The sequence below is a fragment of the Ochotona curzoniae genome, unplaced genomic scaffold (assembly GCF_017591425.1).
Source record: "Ochotona curzoniae isolate NIBS_2020 unplaced genomic scaffold, NIBS_Ocur_1.0 contig_293, whole genome shotgun sequence".
In the NCBI taxonomy this organism is placed as follows: domain Eukaryota; kingdom Metazoa; phylum Chordata; class Mammalia; order Lagomorpha; family Ochotonidae; genus Ochotona; species Ochotona curzoniae.
Genome location: NW_024465655.1, coordinates 644,332 through 662,536, shown reverse-complemented (window position 1 = coordinate 662,536; position 18,205 = coordinate 644,332). Strand labels below are relative to the sequence as shown.

Sequence of the window (18,205 nt, the reverse complement as noted above, 5' to 3'; positions counted from 1 at the left end):
TGGTAGATATCAACTGAGTCCATTTGCTCTGGTGTCCGGGTGAGTCCTGTTGTACTCCTGCTGAGCTTTTGTCCCGTTGTTCTGTCCATGATGTTAATGCTGTATTAAGGTCCCCCGCCACTGTTGTGTTGGAGTCTCTTTCCCCCTTAAATCCATGAATATTTGTTTCCCGTAGCTAGGCACCCTGGCATTTGGTGCATAGACACTTATTATGGTGATTTCTTCTTGCTGAATGAATCCTTTGATCATCATGCGGTGTGCTTCTTCATCTCTTACTATTCTTCACGTCAGAGTCTATATCTGATGGAAGAATGGGCACACCTGTTCGCTTTCCCTTTCCGTTACCCTGGAATATCTTTTCCCATCCTTTTACTTTCAGTTTTTGCCTATCTTTGTTGGTAAGATGTGTCTCCTGTAGGCAACAGATGCAAACAGATACATGGGTTTTGTTTTTTGATCCAGTCTGTGAATCTATGATGCTTGATTGATGCTTTTGAAAGCCATTTTCATTCAGGGTTAATATGGATATGTGGCAATTTGGTCTGTCATTTTAGCAATGGATTGTTAATTATTTATTTTAGTCTTCTTTATTTTCCTGGGATGTTCTCCATGTTTGCCTTTGGTCTTGCCAGGTGCTATTCCTTTTCTCTCTCTCTTCTTTTAAGATTTATTTATTTGTATTGGAAAGTAAGATATATAGAGAGGAGGAGAGACAGAGAGGAAGATCTTCCATCCAGTGATTCGCTCCCAAGTGGCTGCAACAGCCAGAGTTGAGTTGGTCCAAATCAGGAGCCTGGTGCCTCTTCCAGGTCTCTCAACATGAGTGCAGGGTCCCAAGGCTTTGGGCTGTGCTCAGCTGCTTTCCCAGGCCACAAGCAGGGAGCTGGATAGGAAGTGGGGCTGCTGGGATTAGAACTGGTACCTGTATGGGATCCCAGTGTATACAAGGTGAGGAGTTAAGCCGCTAGGCCACTGCCCTGGGTTTTCCTTTTCTCCTTCAAGAGAACATCTTTAAGTATCATTTGTAGGACAGGTCTGGAAGAGGCAAATTCTTTGAACCTTTCTTTACTGTGGAGGAATTTTATTTCATTTTTGAAGACAGAAAAAAAGCTTTGCTGGGTATGTTATTCTGAGCTGACAATTTTTCCCCTTTAAAATCTGGAATATGTCACTCCATTCTCTTCGGGCCTGTAGTTTCCCCTGAGAGGTCAGCCGTGAACCTGATTGGGGCTCCTTTCAATGTTAATTGATTTTTTTTTTCATGTGCACATTTAAGGACCTTTTCCTTATGTTACCTGAAGAGAGCTTGATTATTGTGTGTTGTGGTGGAGATCGCTTTTGGTCAACCCTGTTCCTGTGCTGCCACTTGGGGTCTGCTGCTCTGTCTCTGCTTGTGGTCAGAGCAAACAGATCAGCAGGATGGGCAAGTCTACCTGGGTGCACATCCTGACCTGGTGAAGTCCCCTTCCCACTGGTGAGCGCTGATCACTGTTGACCTACGGCTGACCACTGCTGGGGTGTCTGGTCACTGCAACACCACCAAGCTGTCTCTGCTGCTTCTCTGTGTCTGCGCGTCTCCAGGTGCCTCCTTTGCCATCGGCCTTTCCTAGTTCCTGGAACCTGCCCTCTGTTTCACCCTGGCTAATTATTCCCCAACAGTTTAAACTTGTCCTCATCCTATACCACCATCTTGGTCTCTAAGCCCCGGGGTTTAGTGTTAAGATTTTATTGATTTATTTTTAAAACTGGAAATGTAGATCAGACTTACTGAGCAAAGGAGAGACAAAGCAACTGGGACATGAACTGGTGACCCTGTGGGAACCCAGCACTTGCAAGGGAGGATTTAGCCATTGAACCATCCTGCCAGGCCCCAAGGAATGCAGTTTCTACTGGATCTGGAATTAAAGTATTCTTAAGGCAGAGAATATTCCAAAAGAGATCCTAAAAACAAAACCGTGTAATAACCATTGTCACTTCCTGGATATCATTTAGTGTGGTAACATACATTGTTCATTTATGCACAAACACTGATGTAGAGATTTTTGCTTCCCCTCTCTGGAAAGTGAATTTCCCTGATGGACTCACAATATGAGTTTTTTTTTTTAATTTTATTTCTTAATGTTGGTTATATAGTTAACAAGGAGGTACACCCATGAAGACCTCTGATTAGGGTGGGGAGGGTTGAGGTATGCGGGAAAGTGGGTGGGGCAAATGCTTCAACTTTGCTTTTCTTCCTTTTTCTCTTGTATTTGGGGGAGAATGGAGTGAGGGAGGGGGAAGAGGCTGCTAAAGTGTATCAGTGCCCAGGGATGGGAGATATCCGCCTGATGTCATCTTAGAAACCCCGAAGTGGAAAAGAAAGTTCTGAGGGTATTACTTGAGTGGTTCTGACAGCTCTGACATGCTGTTGGTTTTATTGCTCCAAGATTGAGAAGATCCTTCCAAGGTTCGTTGGCTCCACTCACTAAAGCTTAGCTGCCAAAGATTAGTCAGGAAAGTTGTCCAACTTGTTCTGCTCTCCATACCTTCTGCCATGGCACTTGGCAGGCTCTGCTGGCCATCGTACCCCTCTGATGCACCTGGGCATGCCGTCCACTGCATAGGCATGCGCAATCAAAGAGGCCCAGTCTCGATAAGGGCATTCCAAAATCAGACCATGAATCCTATGGTTTCCCTGTGATGGCAGTTTTGAGTCCAGTGGTCCAGCTGGGGAGTTGGGCACGTACAGGCCACAGCAGGTGAGGCCCCACCTCTTTTGTGTTAGGCCAGATGCCGTAGTGGGCAAAGCAAAGAGTATAAGGTTGTCTGTCTTCATCAGATTTGTAATGACTTTGAAATAGGTTATAAGGCTTCACACTTGTAGTAATAAGTATAGGCTAAGCTAGATTTTAAAGCATCTGTCGTATGCACTCACTAGACCCCCTGACTACTCCCGGCGTAGCTCCATTGTTACCTTAATTTCCTGGGGGAGAGACGGAGACAGCATGGTGAGGAGACACCTGTAACCACATACCTGTCCTGAACACAGCATTTTTCTTCTTTTTTAAAATTAATATCTCTCTTGGGCCTAGCACAATAGCCTAGCGGCTAAAGTCCTCACCTTGAACATGCTGGGATTCCATATGGGCACTGGTTCTAATCCCAGTGGCCCTGCTTCCCATCCAGCTCCCTGCTTGTGGCCTGGGAAAGCAGTTGACGACGGCCCGGAGCCTTGGGATTCTGCACCTGCATGGGAGACCCAGAAGTTGTTCCTGTCTCCTGTTTTTGGATGAACTCAACTCTGGCTGTTGTGGACACTTGGGGAGTGAATCATTGGATGGAAGATCTTCCTCTCTGTCTCTCCTCCTCTCTGTATATCTGACTTTTCAATTAAAAAAAATTAACATCTCTCTCTCTTTAAAATATTTAATATTTCTTTTAATTGGAAAGACAGATTTTCAGAGAAAAGGAGAGACAGTGAAAGATGTTCAACTGCTGGTTTACTCCCTTATATGGCTACAATGGCTGGACCTGAGCCAATATCTGAAGCTGGGTGCAGAATCCCAAGGATTTAGCCATCCTCCAGTGCTTTCCCAGGCCGCCAACAGGGAGCTGGATGGGAATTGGAGCACAGGGTCGTGAGCCAGCACCCATGTGAGATACTGGCACTGCAAGGCAAAGGATTAGCTAGTTGAGCCTTTGTGCCGGTCCCCAACATAGCATTCCTACCTCTGCTTTAGTCCGCCATCAACACAGTATCAGAAGGTGTTCTGTGATGAACAGTTCCATGGATTCCATAAGTGGCTTTTATTGTGGGCTGGAAGAGGAAAAGATACATTTTCAGTTCCATTCTGATGGTTCTGGATTGTTAGAGGACTTTAGCTGGTCCGAAGAAGAGAATGTCCCAAATGTTTCAGGGAAGCCTGGTGGGTTTGGGATCAGCAGTGATGCTTGAGCTTGTCTTGGGCTGTGGGAGAAAGACTGCAGAGCATGGTGGAACGTGACTGTGACCGGGGACCACTGCGGTCCATGGGCAGTGTGTTTTGTTCACAGGGATGTATGTACTCATTTCTCTCATTGTCCTTCAGTTGATTCAGGTGGGGCGAACTTACCTCGACAAGCAGATACGTTTCCAGACCGAGATCACTTCGGCCGCATTTTCTATAACCAGGCAATTATGTCGTCTAAAAATATCACACAGGTAATGTCTCGAGGTGAGCTGCACGGCCGTTTACCCCACACGTCCTTGCCAATCAGCTACTCTGGGATGATTGAAAACAATCACACAGAATTTAGTCCCGCTGCCCTGCCCCGCCACAGAAAGTATCTTCCAGTTGTCCCTAGTCAGAGCCTTCTGTTGATCTTGGCACTGCCCCATACCGCAGTAAAGGTCATTTCTCTAAGAAGACCAGTTTTGAAAAGAAAGGGCATATGGTAGTTGCTGTTCTCGGCCTGTCCTGTGGAGAGATTCTAGAAGAAGACAGGGAAGGACAGGTCACGGTCAGTTAAACTTGAGTCCCAGCTGCTCTGCTTCTGGCCCAGCTCCTTCTGATGTGCCTGGAAGGCAGAAGTGGCTCAGGTGTTTGAGACCAGGCTGGAGCCATCACTCCTGGCGCTGGCCTGGCCCAGCCTGGCCTATTGCAGCCATTTGGGGAGTGAACCAGCAGATGGAAGATCCCTTTTTCTCTGGGGTTCCCTTCTCTTTGGCTCTACCTTCCAAGTAATCAAAAGATCTAAAAATAAATAAAGAAACATTGACATTAAAAGTTCGTTGTAGTGTTGTTCGGTGGAACAAAAGTTAACGACTAACCCAAATATTCATTCATGTGAGACTAAGAATTTTTAGTATGGAATGCACTGAAATCAATCCATCAGATCAATATCAAACTATGTTGTTGAGTAGAAAAGCAGTAGAATCAGAGCACAACCACTTACTGTGTCTGCAAAGGGGCAGTGCGTCATTGTACTGCCTGTTGCGCGATGGGGACAGGCACACGGGAATGCTTCGCTCACCTGCAGAACAGCGGCTGTCTCTGAGGCTGGAGGGAGGGGAAAGGAATCGGATGGGCAAGAGACCCGTGGGGCTCCAGCGACTTACGTATGTATAAACGTATATGGGAATTATTATTTTAAAAGGGAGAGTCATAGAGCGAAGGAGAGAGAGAGAAAGCGCTGGATGGATCTTCCATCTGCTGGTTCTCTCCCCAAATGGCCAGAAAGGTCAGGGCCGGGCCAGGGCAGAGCTAGCAGCCTAGAACTCACTGCGCAACTCCCTGGTGGGTGGCAGGGATGCAAGCTCTTTGGCCATTGTCCCCTGCCTCCCCGGACACATGAACAGGGAGCTGGATCCGAAGTGGAGCAGCGAGGACTGGCGCAGGCACTCGAATGAGTTGCTGGTGTTACAGGGAGTGGTTTAACTTGCTGTGGTCACACAGCCAGCCCCAGTTGTATCTGAAATATTTTAATCCTCTAAGACAAAAAAGCTCTGAGGTACATTTGGTTGAATGTCCAGATCTGTTAGTACTGGGAGTAAGTGAATGAATGGCTGTTGTCCTTCCCACCTTTTTTTGTGCATGTTTGATAAACTTTGTAATACTGCTGTGCTCTGGCATTGTTTCCATTTCCCTGTTGGATTTCCAGCCTAATTAGTTACCTGCTGATGTTCAGGTGTGTTGTAATGTTGGCAGTGACCTTGCCCACTGCCATCCTCTGTTCATCTAAATAGGAACTTGGGCTGCGTTGACTTCTGTACCTCTGACCCTCGCTGTCCTGAAGCAAGTTGTTCCTTGTGTATTATGGGGGAAATCGGCCCATGTAAGCTGCTGTTACAGTTTGTGTTTGTCTTAGGTTCCCAGGGCTGTTGAAACAAATGACCAAAGAGACTTAGCGGGAATTGGCTCTCTGGAGTGTGGAGGGCAGAGGTCTGAACTCTAGGTGGCGCTCTCTGCAACCCCACTTCCTGTGGCTTACTCCTCTGCATGAGTGTTTGTCTTACCTGAATTGTCATCATTGCATTCAAGGCCCACCAGGGGAATCCATGGCAATCTCATCACACATACAAAGCCCCTTTCCCCAAGCAGGGTCGTACAGGTCCTGGGGATCGGGCTGTGGGTCTGTCCACTGGGGGCTGTCACTCAGGGCATTGGAAAGCTCTGTCAGCTTGCATGTGTGTGCTCTGCTCTGGCTTGGTGTTATTCCTGCAGCTTCTGTGGGCACTATAGCAAGTCTGCATGGAGAATCTGGTGTGCCAGACACCGTGCTGGTAGACAAAGCCAGGTGGGCTCTTCCGTGTGACTCAGAACTGGAGGTGCTTCAGTAAAACAGGCCTTTCTAAGAGGAAGAGAGCATTTGTTTTTGAATAAGCCAAATGTGCCTGTGATGGACAGTCCAAAATGACCGACGTGCCTTTGAAGGGCTTCTTTTTTTGCTAGCTTATTTAATTAATTCATTAATTTATTTTTGCTAGCTTGTTTTGTCCTCTACAACTTGTAACCTAAGTATTTCTTTCACTGAGCCACTTCTCTTTGCATTGTGCTTTTAAAGTAGGGAATTTGGAACTAAGAATTCCCTGGCTTCTGGTTTCAGTCTGGCACAGCTTTGAGGCCATTTTGGGAGCATTATCCTCTGGTGGGCAATTTTTGTCTTTCTCTCTCTTCCCCTCTCTGTCTCTGTTGTGCTGCCTTTCCATTAAAAGACGCATCATTGCCATTTCTTTCAGGAGCTTTTGATGAGTTAGAGCTGCACTTGCCAGAGTAGAATGAAGTCACTGCTAGAGTTGGTGTGGCATCCTTCATTTCGTTGCCGCCCAGCCTGTGGCCCTGGCGGAGTGCGCCTGCAGTGGAGTGCGCCTGCGGTGTATCTATGCGTGTCCCGCCCAGCCTGTGGCCCTGGCAGAGTGCGGTGCGGTGTATCTATGTGTCCCGCCCAGCCTGTGGCCCTGTGGGAATGCATGTGCGGTGTATCTATGTGTGTCCCGCCCAGCCTGTGGCCCCTACTAGAGTGAACATGCGGTGCATCTCTGTGTGTGCTGCACAGCACAGCACAGCAGCAGCTGAAAAGCCTCACGGGGAATGTTGGAGCCAGTGTGTTGGAGCCTAGCAAAGATCAGTGCCACGTAGAGACGAATGTGAAATTGTCTTCTGAGCAGAGCTGTGTCCTTAAAAGACGTGCCAGCATGTGGCCAGTGACCGGCAGTCCGCCAGGTCTCGGGCGCTACCTCCAGGCAGTCACCCTGGTCATTAGCATTGTTACTGATGGCTGTGCTGTGTTTTCATCTCCACATAGATCCCAAGAGTAGTGTTACAGATTGTGTAAAGGCTTAGGCTGGCGTTGTAGTGTAGCCTACAGGACTGGCATCCTTTGTGATTCAAGACCTGGCTCCATTTCCTATCCAGCTCCCCGGTAACGGCTCTGGGAAAGCAGCAGAAAATGTTCCAAGTGCTTTGCACGCAAGCGGCCTGTTACCTGCTCCACTGAGAGCTGGGCCCTCACTCAGCTCCGTGGCATATAAAATCCCACTGTGTGTCAAGGAAAAGGACAACGAAGCAACACAGAGTGTGCCAGTGTGGGAGAGGGCGGTGAGTGGGAAGACGGTGGTTTGTCTTACGTGATCCTGGAAGTCACTCCTCATGACCTGCCTTGTTCTGTTTGTTAGCCACAGATCCGCTGACTTGCCACACGTGCCGGGGATGCCCCACAGGTGGAAACTCCGAGTCAGGGGCTCCTGGGGCCCTCGGTAAAGTCCGCCTGCCACACACTGAGCACGTGTGAGCTGGAGTCAGAGAAGCCAGTTGTTGGTTTCTTGGCTGCTGAAGTGCCCTGAGCAGCGTGGCCAACACGCTGGAAGTGGTTAGCACTTCACCTCTGATGTGTTTCTACCAGATGGGCATGTCGCTGCCCTCCCAGGAGGGCAGCTTTACCCAATGCTCAGAGACTGGACAGCTCCAACAGCGAGCACTGAGCTCTCACATTTCTAGAGGCAGAGGTCTGCAGAGGTCAGAGGGCCAGGTGGCAGGGGGATGTGTGGGGACCCTTCTGGGGGTGTGCAGAGGTCAGAGGGCCGGGGTGGCTGGGGGATGTGTGGGGACCCTCTTGTGGGTCTTGGTGCATGGGGAGAGCTATTCTCTCTCCCTCTTTCTGCGGGACATTGGTCCTGCCAGGGAGGTTCCGCCCTCATGACTGCATGTAAAGTTGGCTTCCCGAAGGCTGCATCTTCGCGTGACATCACAACGTGCCGGTGACTCGGGAGGGGGGTGGCCGTGAGACAAAGGGGCCTTCCTCGTCTTGTCACCCCTTGCCACCTGCTCCCTGGGTTTTGGGTTTGGGTTGGCCCTCGCTCTTCTTCCCTCTCCCTTGCTCTCCGTTGTTATTGCGGACCCCCCTCCTCTGTTGTCTGCCCCCCGACTCTGCCTGTTTCATTCTTGGTCATATTTGGGGAAAAGAGCTCCTTTTCAGCTGCCTGTTCTCGAAGTTTCTTGGCTTTTTTTCCCTTGAGCCCTGAGGATAGTGGAGCCAGCCCTGGTGTTCTGTTACAGAGAAGCGGGTACGTGGGTGGGTTTGTGTCCTTTGCTCCCTGTGGAGCTGGAGAACAGCCCATAAAAGGATTTTCAGATACACAGGAAGCACCAAGGGTAACGGAACAGAGCGCTCACATCTTCACTGTCGGGATTTGCTAAGTGTTGGCGGTCATTTTATTAATTTTGCCTCAGATCTTCAGAGTATTTATTGACTTAAAAATCTATCTTGGAAAAACCCATTGACCATTCACAATGCCGTGTGGATGACCGTGCTGTTTATTTGCATATTTTTTCCTATAATAAACACTGATACATGGAGTGTTCCTTTGTGTTCACAGGCAGGAGTGTTTGTAGCCATAGAAACCTTTGGAGCAAACTTGGGTGATAGACAGAACAGGTGACATGTCTCGTTAAAATAGTCACAGTTGCGGCAGCCACTTTTAATAACATGAGAGAAAACTTGGTGTTTTGTAACGGTCATTGGGGTGGAAAATTCCTAACTCATGCAACCCTTGCTCTGAGGAGTCATCCCAGTATGACGTGTAGTTTTCGTAACAGATATCGTCACGACCGTAAGGAAGGTAATGGAGCAAGTGGCAAGAACCACTTTGGTGTCATTGGAAAGGCCGTCTGTTACACGCTTCCTTTTCTCTGATGACGCCATGCGCCCCTGTCCGGAGTTAGTCAGCCAAACCTGTACTGATTATTCTCTTTTGTGCCATACTAATCCCTGGGTAAGACTTTTTTAAAGCTGCTTGTGGAGAATTTTATCCACAGGAAAGCGGAGGGGAAGATGGCGCTGTGAGTCCGGCTGTCCCTGTGATCCAACTACATTCAGTAAAGTCGACTTTCTTTGGGGCAAGACTTCCCAGAGCAGTGCTGGTGTTACTTTTATATTTAGGTAGTTTGAGGGTAGCAACATGTGAGTAGCACTCACTTGGAAAAATTACCTGTGTGTTTTGTTGAGGGGAGGGGCAACTGTTTAGAGGACGTACAGTTAGATTTAAATTAGTTTTCAATACAGGTTTATTAAGTTGCCAGTGTGACTCTATTCTGTTAGTTGCACAGGCTAAGTCTGTCAGGCCAGCCTCCTGCCTCCCAGGAGCTTGTCTGGATTTTGTAAGAGTGTGACATAGATCAATTAAAAAACATTTTTTTAAAGATTTATTTTAGTTTTATTGGAAAGGTAGATATACAGAGAAGAGGAGAGACAGAGAGGAAGATCTTCTGTCCAATGATTCACTCCCCAAGTGGCCGCAATGGCTGGAGCTAATCCGAAGCCAGGAGCCCAGAACCTCCTCTGGGTCTCCCATGTGGGTGCAGGATCCCAAGGGTGTGGGCCATCCTTGACTGCCTTCCCAGGCCGCAAGCAGGGAGTTGAATGGGAAGTGAGGCCACCAGGTTTAGAACCAGCCCCCATATGGGATCCCGGGCGTATGCAAGGCGAGGGCTTTTGCTGCTGGGCTATTGTGCTGGGCCCTCAAAATGGTTTGACGCAGGAGACGAGGAAGCTGTGTTGGACAGCTCTGATGAATGAAGTCTGTGGGAGCAGCGAGTACCGTCACCTGGTCACTGCCGCGTTGATGGCATGGCAGATGTGGCATGGTGTTTGTCCTGGTTTGAGCTGCCTCTCATGGACTTGTCCCTGTGCTTGGATTCCAGATAGCAGTGGTCATGGGCTCCTGTACGGCGGGAGGTGCCTACGTGCCCGCCATGGCTGACGAGAACATCATTGTCCGCGGACAAGGCACCATTTTCCTGGGAGGACCTCCCTTGGTAAGAACATGATCCTGACTCATTGAAGCTGCATGTTCATGATGAAAGTCATTTGCACTGCTTACCGGTGGTTACTAGAACGTGATCAGATGTAAACTTTACAGCCTGAAATGCACCATTTGGGCCGCACTTCTGTGGGCTTGGGTGGATTCACGTGCTGTGCCACCATCAGGAGCTTCCGTCTTCCTCCACTCCAGCCTGGCAGCTGGGCTTGCCACCTGCCCTGCCCTGCTCGCCAGCACCCCGCTGTCCGTCTGTCTTGATGCTTCATAGGAGAGCGCATCCTTGCTGTGTCTGCCCTTCTGTGCCTAGCCCGATGCACGTAGCGTCAGGGCTAGTGAAGGGTATACACTTTACACGAATCATTCTCCTCGACTTTTCATTGGAGAATGAACAAAGGAGGGACCAGAAATTGAAAGTGCCGATTAGGAATGTGGGCAGTATCCTGAGAGAGACGGTTGTGTCTGAGAGTCAGCAGGTGTGTTGTGGCAGGAGCTTCCTGTTAGCAAAACGCAGCCCAGTGGCTCGCCAGGTAGCCTGGGGTTGCTCAGTGCCTGCCACAAGACCCCAAGAGCTGGATATGCAGTCGCAGCCTCATCTATGCAAGAATCGGAAATCTGTTTTCTTTTTTAAAGTATTTATATATATTTTATTGGAATGGCAGATTTACAGAGAGAAGGAGAGCTAGAGTAAGATCTACCATCCATTGGTTCACTTCCCAAACGACCACGCTGGCTAGAGCTGAGCCAATCCAAAGCCAGGAGTCAGGAGCTTCTTCTGGGTCTCCCCTGGGAGCGCAGGGTCCCAAGGCCTTCATCCTCTATTGCCCATGCAGGCCGTGAGCAGGGAGCTGGGTGGGAAGTGGAGCAGCACGGACAGGAGCCAGCGATTCTGTGGGATACCACGTTTAGAGGCGGTGGATTAGCTGGTGGAGCCAGCGTGCTGTCGCTGGGTGTTTGAAGTTGTGCCTCTCGCTGAGCCGAGGGCTGGGAGGCTGCGTAGGCGTCTGTGGCTGCAACCTGCGTGGCTGCGGGTGGTGTGCGGAGGCAGAGCAGTGTGACATGAGTGTGTGAAGGAGCTTTTGTTCTCCTGTCTTCTGAGCTTGCCATTTGGTAGAATGAAACTGTTTTAATTTTCGCTTCTCTTGTCTTTTCACCTCTCCTGCTAGCAAACCTGTTGCGGATGTTTCATAAATAACAACTGATGACAAATCATTATTTTTCTCAGTTGATGTCACAGCTGAGTACAAGCACAGTGTTTCTGTTGCTTATTGCTCTCTACAACTTTAAATATCCAGACACCTCTTCTAATTATTGTCTGCACTGAGTTGTACACTGTTTTTTTTTTTTTTCCTTTGGAAAGGAAAGAAGTAAGAATTTAGAAAAATTGGAAGTGTAAACTCTATTTCCCTTATGGAAAAACATTTTAGCTAAGACAGTTTTTGACGTAATGACTAATAATTAATTTTTATGGTATATTTTAGGTTAACATCCATCATTTAAATAATCATTTGTTTATGTGAAGAAAAAGGAATTTTTAAAGAAGGTTATGTATCTATCTATCTAGGAGGGGGAGTTGAGAGAGAGGAAGCAAGAGAGCGAGACTAGCCACTGTTTCTCCCCTGCAGTAGCTGCAGTGGCCAGAACTGGGTCCATCCCAAGTCAGGAGCCTTTTCCAGGTCTCCCACATGGGTGCAGGAGCGCAAGCACTTGACCCTCTTCCACTGCCCTTCCAGGTCCCTTAGCAGGGAGCAGGATTACAAGTGAAGCAGCCCGGTCACAAACTGGCATCCATATGGGCTGCTGGTGCCACAGGAAAGCAGTGGGTGACTTGGGGTGGGACGTGGAGGCTCAGGTGATGACAAGTACCACGGAGCAGAGAAGGGGATAGGAGCAGGTGTGCACACGCGCACATATGCACACACCTTACACAGAGTCTTGACCACGGGTGTCTGGGCCCTAGGACATAGCAAGGGGCTAAACCTTCAGCTCGGAACTGCCCAGGCTCTGGTCAAACTGCATCAGTGGCTCAGGGACCGCAAGCAACTTCTTCATGACTCTGGGCTCCAGTCCTCTGTCCGTAGGCCCAGGGGTGTTCCTCCAGGCTTGCCGGGGATGGGATGCGAAAGTACTTTGGCTTTGTGGGAAGAGGGTGTGGGTATAGTCCGCTTGGGAGGTGTGCTTGTTTCAGCATAGTTCAACCATTGGCGCAGTCTCCAGTGTTGATTTTGGTCCTTGTTGTAGGTGAAAGCGGCGACGGGAGAGGAGATCTCTGCTGAGGACCTCGGAGGAGCTGACCTTCACTGCAGGTGAAGCGGGAACGAGGTGTTTCTTTTCAGTGCTGTTGTTTTGTTTCTGTCAAAGCAGTTTTACATTTCTGCTGCCCAGTGCTACACGTGCCAGGCCCAACGCCAGTTTGTCTGTTCTGGTCTGCCATTGCGGTTCAGCACCTGGCACTGGACTTGCCTTTGTTAGCTGGAACATCTGCTTGTCCATCATCACTGAGAGGCAGCTTTGCACTTATTTTTTTACACATCCACGGTTAACCAGGCTGAGCTTTGTTCTGGAGGTGAGGTGTGTGGATGGGTCTCGTGTAGAGGCCCTCGTGGGGAAGTCAGTGGCCGAGATGACGACACCAGGTGACTCCATGCCCCTAAGTGAGCACTGCTGGAGATGGGCAGAAGGGCAGGCTTGCCCTTTGGACTGGATGATAAGTCAGAGATACTCGTAGGACCTCACGGTAGCGACTGCTGGGCAGGCAGTCCCGGTCGGAGCTGAGACCCTTAGCTGGAGTCCTGGGCGTTGGTGGGGCAGGCAGTTTCGTGCCATGAGACCAGGTAAGCTCACCTTGATGTGACTAACTGGAAAAGAGGGCTCAGGACCATGCCGGGAAGAACCAGAGACGGGTTGGCCTTGTGAGTGGCTGTGATGATGCGCCCTCTGCCGCATGGCGAGCTCGGAGGCAGTGCTGTGCGGGAGATGGGGGCAGCTGTCGGGACACAGCTTTGCCCTTTGTGGCTGCCTCTGGGACCTCTGCCGCAGGGCTTCCCTCATGCCTTCCACTCTGGGTGGACGGACTGGACTAAGTATTAGGAGTCTTAGAGGAAAAGTTCAGGCCAGGCTCATACCTTCATTTCTTTAAAAAAAAAAAAAAAGAGATGTATTTATTTATGTTGGAAATGCAGATTTACAGAGAGAAGTAGGGAAGGGGAGAGAAATATTTGCTGGTTCACTCCCCCAGTGGTTGCAATGGCTGGAAGTTAGTCAGTCTGAAGGTAGGAGCCAGGAGCTTCTTCCAGGTCTCCCACGTGAGTGCAGCGTCCCAAGGGGTCCTCTACTGCTTTCCTGGGCCTCAGGTAGGGAGCTGGATGGGAAGTGCAGCAGCCGGACACAAACCAGCTTGGGATGCCAGTGCTTGTAGGTGGAGGATTAGGCAGTTGAGCCATTGCATTAGCCCTTACTCTCATGTTTTATAGTGTAATTGGGCAAGAGGAGGAAGAAAGGAAGGAACAGGGCTAATATGCTAGCAGTCCCAAACTTTCATTTATTATTTACTTGAGCTGCACTGATCCGAAGCCAGGAGTTAAGAGCTTTCTCTGTACGTCCCGAGTGGGTACAGGGTCTCAAAGCCTTGGACCCTCCTCTGCTGTCTTCCCAGGCCATAAACAGCTGGAAGCGGAGCAGCTGGGACACAAACTGGGCCATGTGGGATGCTGGCAGTTGGCGGGTAGAAGATTCATCTTGTAAGCCACCATGCCAGCGCCCATGCTGATAATTGTATAGCTGAAGGCAGCAGAGAGATTAAGGCCGGTACTCAGAGAGGAGCTGGGCAGGGATCAACTCCTGCCTGCGTTTGCACAGTATCCTGGTATTTTGGTGAGCACAAGAATGGGTCAGAGCCTGACCTTCACGGGGATATGGTAGGGATTGCCGGCTGGTGTGGATCTTCTGAGGAGGGTGAGTTAGGGACACAGGACAGAGCGCACCTCTGTTGTGGGTGGGTGACTAGGCAGCGTGAGATGCTGAAAATAAAGTCGGAAGTGTGATCATTTTTATGAAAATGCTGACTGCCTTTAGAGCATTAAACTGTAGCTATTGGATCGGATTGGGGTGTAGAGTCTGGAATCCATCTTGCTTGCCTCACTGTTATTCCCCTTGTGACTTAGACAGGCTGCCTGGCGTCACCAAGCCCCGCTCCTCCCTGTGACATGAAGCTCTGGAGGGCAGTGGCGTCAGAGCACCCTGTCCCCTGTGTGCCCTGCTCTAGGTCTAGCTACCTGCTGCACGCAGTGGGTGGGATGAATTTGGGAGGGCTTTTTTGTTTGTTTGTTTAAATGGTGTTATAAAACGTTGTCACCACTTGCCTTACTTTCTCTTTGTGACTGTGCATCCATGCTCGCCCCTCTGCGATGAGTCGACACGGAGACCTCCTTGCTTGCTGTCTCATCCAGCGTTCCCTTGACCGCTGTGTCCGACACGGTAGCCAGCTCTTCTCTTGGCTGACGGATGTAGAAGCCGTGTCCTCTGGCCTTGTGACTCACAGCACTGCCTCGTAGGCTGAGTGGGCAGTGCCGCTGGTGTGTGATGTGAGGGGTGAAAGGCTGTGGTCAGTTGAGAAGTATCTGAAAGAGACTTGCCTGGCTGTGGGGTACTACAGAGAGGAGGAACCCTGGTCCTGGGGTCTGACATGTGCCACGGGTGATGACATCATGTGCCGTGGGTGATGATGTCATGTGCCATGGGCGGTGACATCATGTGCCGTGGGCGATGACGTCATGTGCCGTGGGTGATGACATCACATGCCATGGGTGATGACATCATGTGCCACGGGTGATGACGCCGAAACCTAGATTTTCTCTGTTTAGTTCTTATTCATACAGTGAACCAAAATTCTGCTTCTTTGAGGTGTATGTTTTTGCTTAACCTTCCTGAGTTTTAAAAATTCTTAAGCAGGGAGTCACGGGACATCTGAGTGCCAGGTAACCAGCGCTGTCATTGAGTGAGAGCTGGTGAGCCGAGATAGCCCATGCTTGAGTCACGGCACTGCTGCTTGTTACAGAACCATCGTGTCACTTCTCAGCTCACACACGACCCAGGGCACACTACGCCCAGCCTTTCTGTTTGCTCCCTGTGACAGCTCATGTGCAGGTGTAACCTCGGATGGAAGGGGTCAGCAATCTCTTAGAAATGAGAGCCTGTGGCCAGTGCTGCCCCTAGACACCAGGCAGGTGCAAGTCCATGGTGCTGGCCCCAGCACCCCGTCAGCAATGGCGGGTGTCCTTGCACTCAGTGCTGTTCAGGGTGCCCGGAAGGAGCGCTGAGTGGATGCTCTGACAGCAAGACCAAGGCAGGAAAATGGAAGGCGTGGTTAGAAGGCTACCTGTTAGGGCGTACTCGCCTAGGGTGAGGCACTTAGTGTAGGCATGCCTCAGTTTCCCTGTTTGTAAAAACAGGATGACACTGTTTTCCTAGGGACATACGGGGCATCACATGGGTCGACACTTACGAAAAGGTCTGGGTGAGGCTGTTATTGTAGTGTAGCGGGTTGAACCTCTACCTGCAATGCTGGTATCCCATATGGATGCCTGTTTGAGACCCAGGTGCTCCACTTCCAGTCCAGCTCTCTGCTAATGAGCCTTGGAAAGCAGCAGAAGATAGGCCAACTACTTGGAATCCTGTACCCACCTGAGAGACCAGGAAGAAGCACTAGGTTCCCAGCTTTAGATGGGCCCAGCCCCGACCATTGTGGCTGTTTAGGTAGTGAACCAGCAGATGAAAGAGCTGTCGCCATCTCTCCCTCTCTGTGTGTAACTGTGTGTTTCAAAAAAGCAAATCCCTCCCCCCTCCTTTTTTTGTGGGGAAAGTGTCTTTGCTCTTATCTTTAGATGGGAGAAGATGTTGGGGCGTCTAAGATGTTCGGCTCTCACCAAGTTCTGGTTATTTTCTTGTGCCCCCTCCTGCAGAACATCTGGCGTCACTGACCACTACGCGTTGGATGACCAGCATGCCCTCCACTTGGCGAGGAAGGTTGTAAGGAATCTAAATTATCAGAAGAAACTGGATGTGAGTAGGGCGCGTGCCTCTGTCTCTTGTTTTCCTGAAGTGCATTTTGACTAAAGGCGCCTTGAGGTCATGCCTTTCACCCGTCCGCGTATTTGCCCCGAATGCCTGCAGGTGACCATCGAGCCTTCCGAGGAGCCGCTGTTTCCTGCCGATGAACTCTACGGAATAGTTGGTGCCAACCTCAAGAGGAGCTTTGAGATCCGAGAGGTGTGTAGGAGGGCACACCCGTGCCGTAAGCCACGCTGTGGGTCTGTGTGTTGTGTTTCAAGCTGACTCTGTCTTGATGTACCCATATGGAGGTCTCGCGAAGTAACAAGGTATGTGGGAAAGGTAATCTTCAGTAGGGGAGATATTACTAGGACAGTAATCGCTGAAAGAGAAGGGGGAAGCCACCCTTAGTTCGGATCAGAAAGTTTTTGTGCCATAGTCACAAAGCTTGGTTTGTTGCTAAACAGGATTCCATTTTCCTGAGGACCTGTAATGATGTTCTAGAACTTTATAATTTTCAACTCTCTTTCTTTTGTAAAAGATTGATTTGTTTTCATTTGAAAAATTTACAAAGAGAGCGAGCGAGATCTTGCATCCACTGCTCCACTCCCCAAATGACCACAGTTGCCAAAGCTGTGCTGATCCGAAGCCGGGAACCAGGAGCTTCTTCTGGGTCTCCCGTGCAGGTGCAAGGGCCAGAGGGCTTGAGCCATCCTCTGCAGCTTTCCCACGCCATAAGCAGGCGGTGGCTGGGAAGTGGAGCAGCCGGGACACTAACTGCTATCCATATAGGATGCCTGTTGAGCCACTGTGCTGCACCAAATTTTCAAATAATCCCTCAGTGTCTTATTTCAGGAAACAGGAAAATGTCAGTAAGTTGTTGGGGAAAAATACCCTTTTAGATCAATGTGACATCAGCTGAGACTGGGCCCATTATCGGTGAAGATGTTGCTATGGTTACTGATTGCCAACGTAGTCTCCTGTAATCAGACTGACCGTTTTTGGTGTCTGCATGGTGCGTGTAGTGTTTTATTCTGTGGCTGGCAGAATCATTTGTAAATTAGGAAATTATTTCAGATTGTGTTAGAACCTTTTAACATTTTAGGTTACCTTTCTCCCTTGACTACAAAACTATCATTTACTAGTTGTGATTATATAAAAACAAAAAAGAAAATAAAGAATTATTTATCATTTCACTTTCTAACAAAAGCAGGCAATATTTTGATGTTTTGGCACAATGTGTATGTATTTATGCAGTTGATACAGAATACACGTAAAATGTTAAACTTTACTTTTTTCCAGCTTAAGTTATAAATGCTTTCCCCTGTCTTTCAAAGTAGTTCATGAGTCATTTCGTGTAGTTAGGTCCCAGGTGCTGAAGCCCTGGGTCAGTATTTTTGGGATGAATTGATGACTGTGGTGTTTCAGTGTATACATGTGTATGCTGACCCTGAAGCACAGTGGGCTAATCCACCACTCGAGGCACTGACAGCTCCTGTGGGCGCCAGTTCCAGTCCTATCCAGTTCCCTGCTTATGTCCTGCAAAAGCAGCAGAGGATGCCCCAAGTCCTTGGGCCTCTGCACATGCTTGGGAGACCCAGAAGAAGCTCCTGGTTCCTGGCTTCCGACTGGCCCTACTCCAGTCCTTTCTGCCGTTTGAGGAGTGAGCCAGTGGATGGAAAATCTCTCCCTCTGTCTCGTCTCTCTCTCTCTAATTCTGCCTTTCTTTTTTTTTTTTTTAAAGATTTATTTATTTTTATTACAAAGTCAAATATATAGAGAGGAGGGGAGATAGAGAGGAAGACCTTCTGTCTGAATATTCACCCCCCAAGTTACCACAGTGGCTGGTGCTGTGCTGATCCGGAGCCAGGAGCCAGGATTCAG

At 49.4% G+C, this 18,205-nt stretch overlaps 1 protein-coding gene across 2 annotated transcripts in view; it reads left to right on the top strand.

The window, feature by feature from the left end:
- Positions 1–18,205, top strand: part of MCCC2 (methylcrotonyl-CoA carboxylase subunit 2) — a 53,102-nt gene that overhangs the window by 20,789 nt on the left and 14,108 nt on the right. Inside the window, exons 6-10 of one of the 2 annotated variants that reach the window (XM_040979051.1) lie at positions 4,068–4,180; positions 10,158–10,271; positions 12,515–12,579; positions 16,234–16,333; positions 16,445–16,540. In XM_040979051.1, the coding sequence (XP_040834985.1) occupies positions 4,068–4,180; positions 10,158–10,271; positions 12,515–12,579; positions 16,234–16,333; positions 16,445–16,540 (488 nt within the window). The remainder of the gene's footprint in view (positions 1–4,067; positions 4,181–10,157; positions 10,272–12,514; positions 12,580–16,233; positions 16,334–16,444; positions 16,541–18,205) is intronic. The other variant, XM_040979053.1, reaches the window with a different exon arrangement.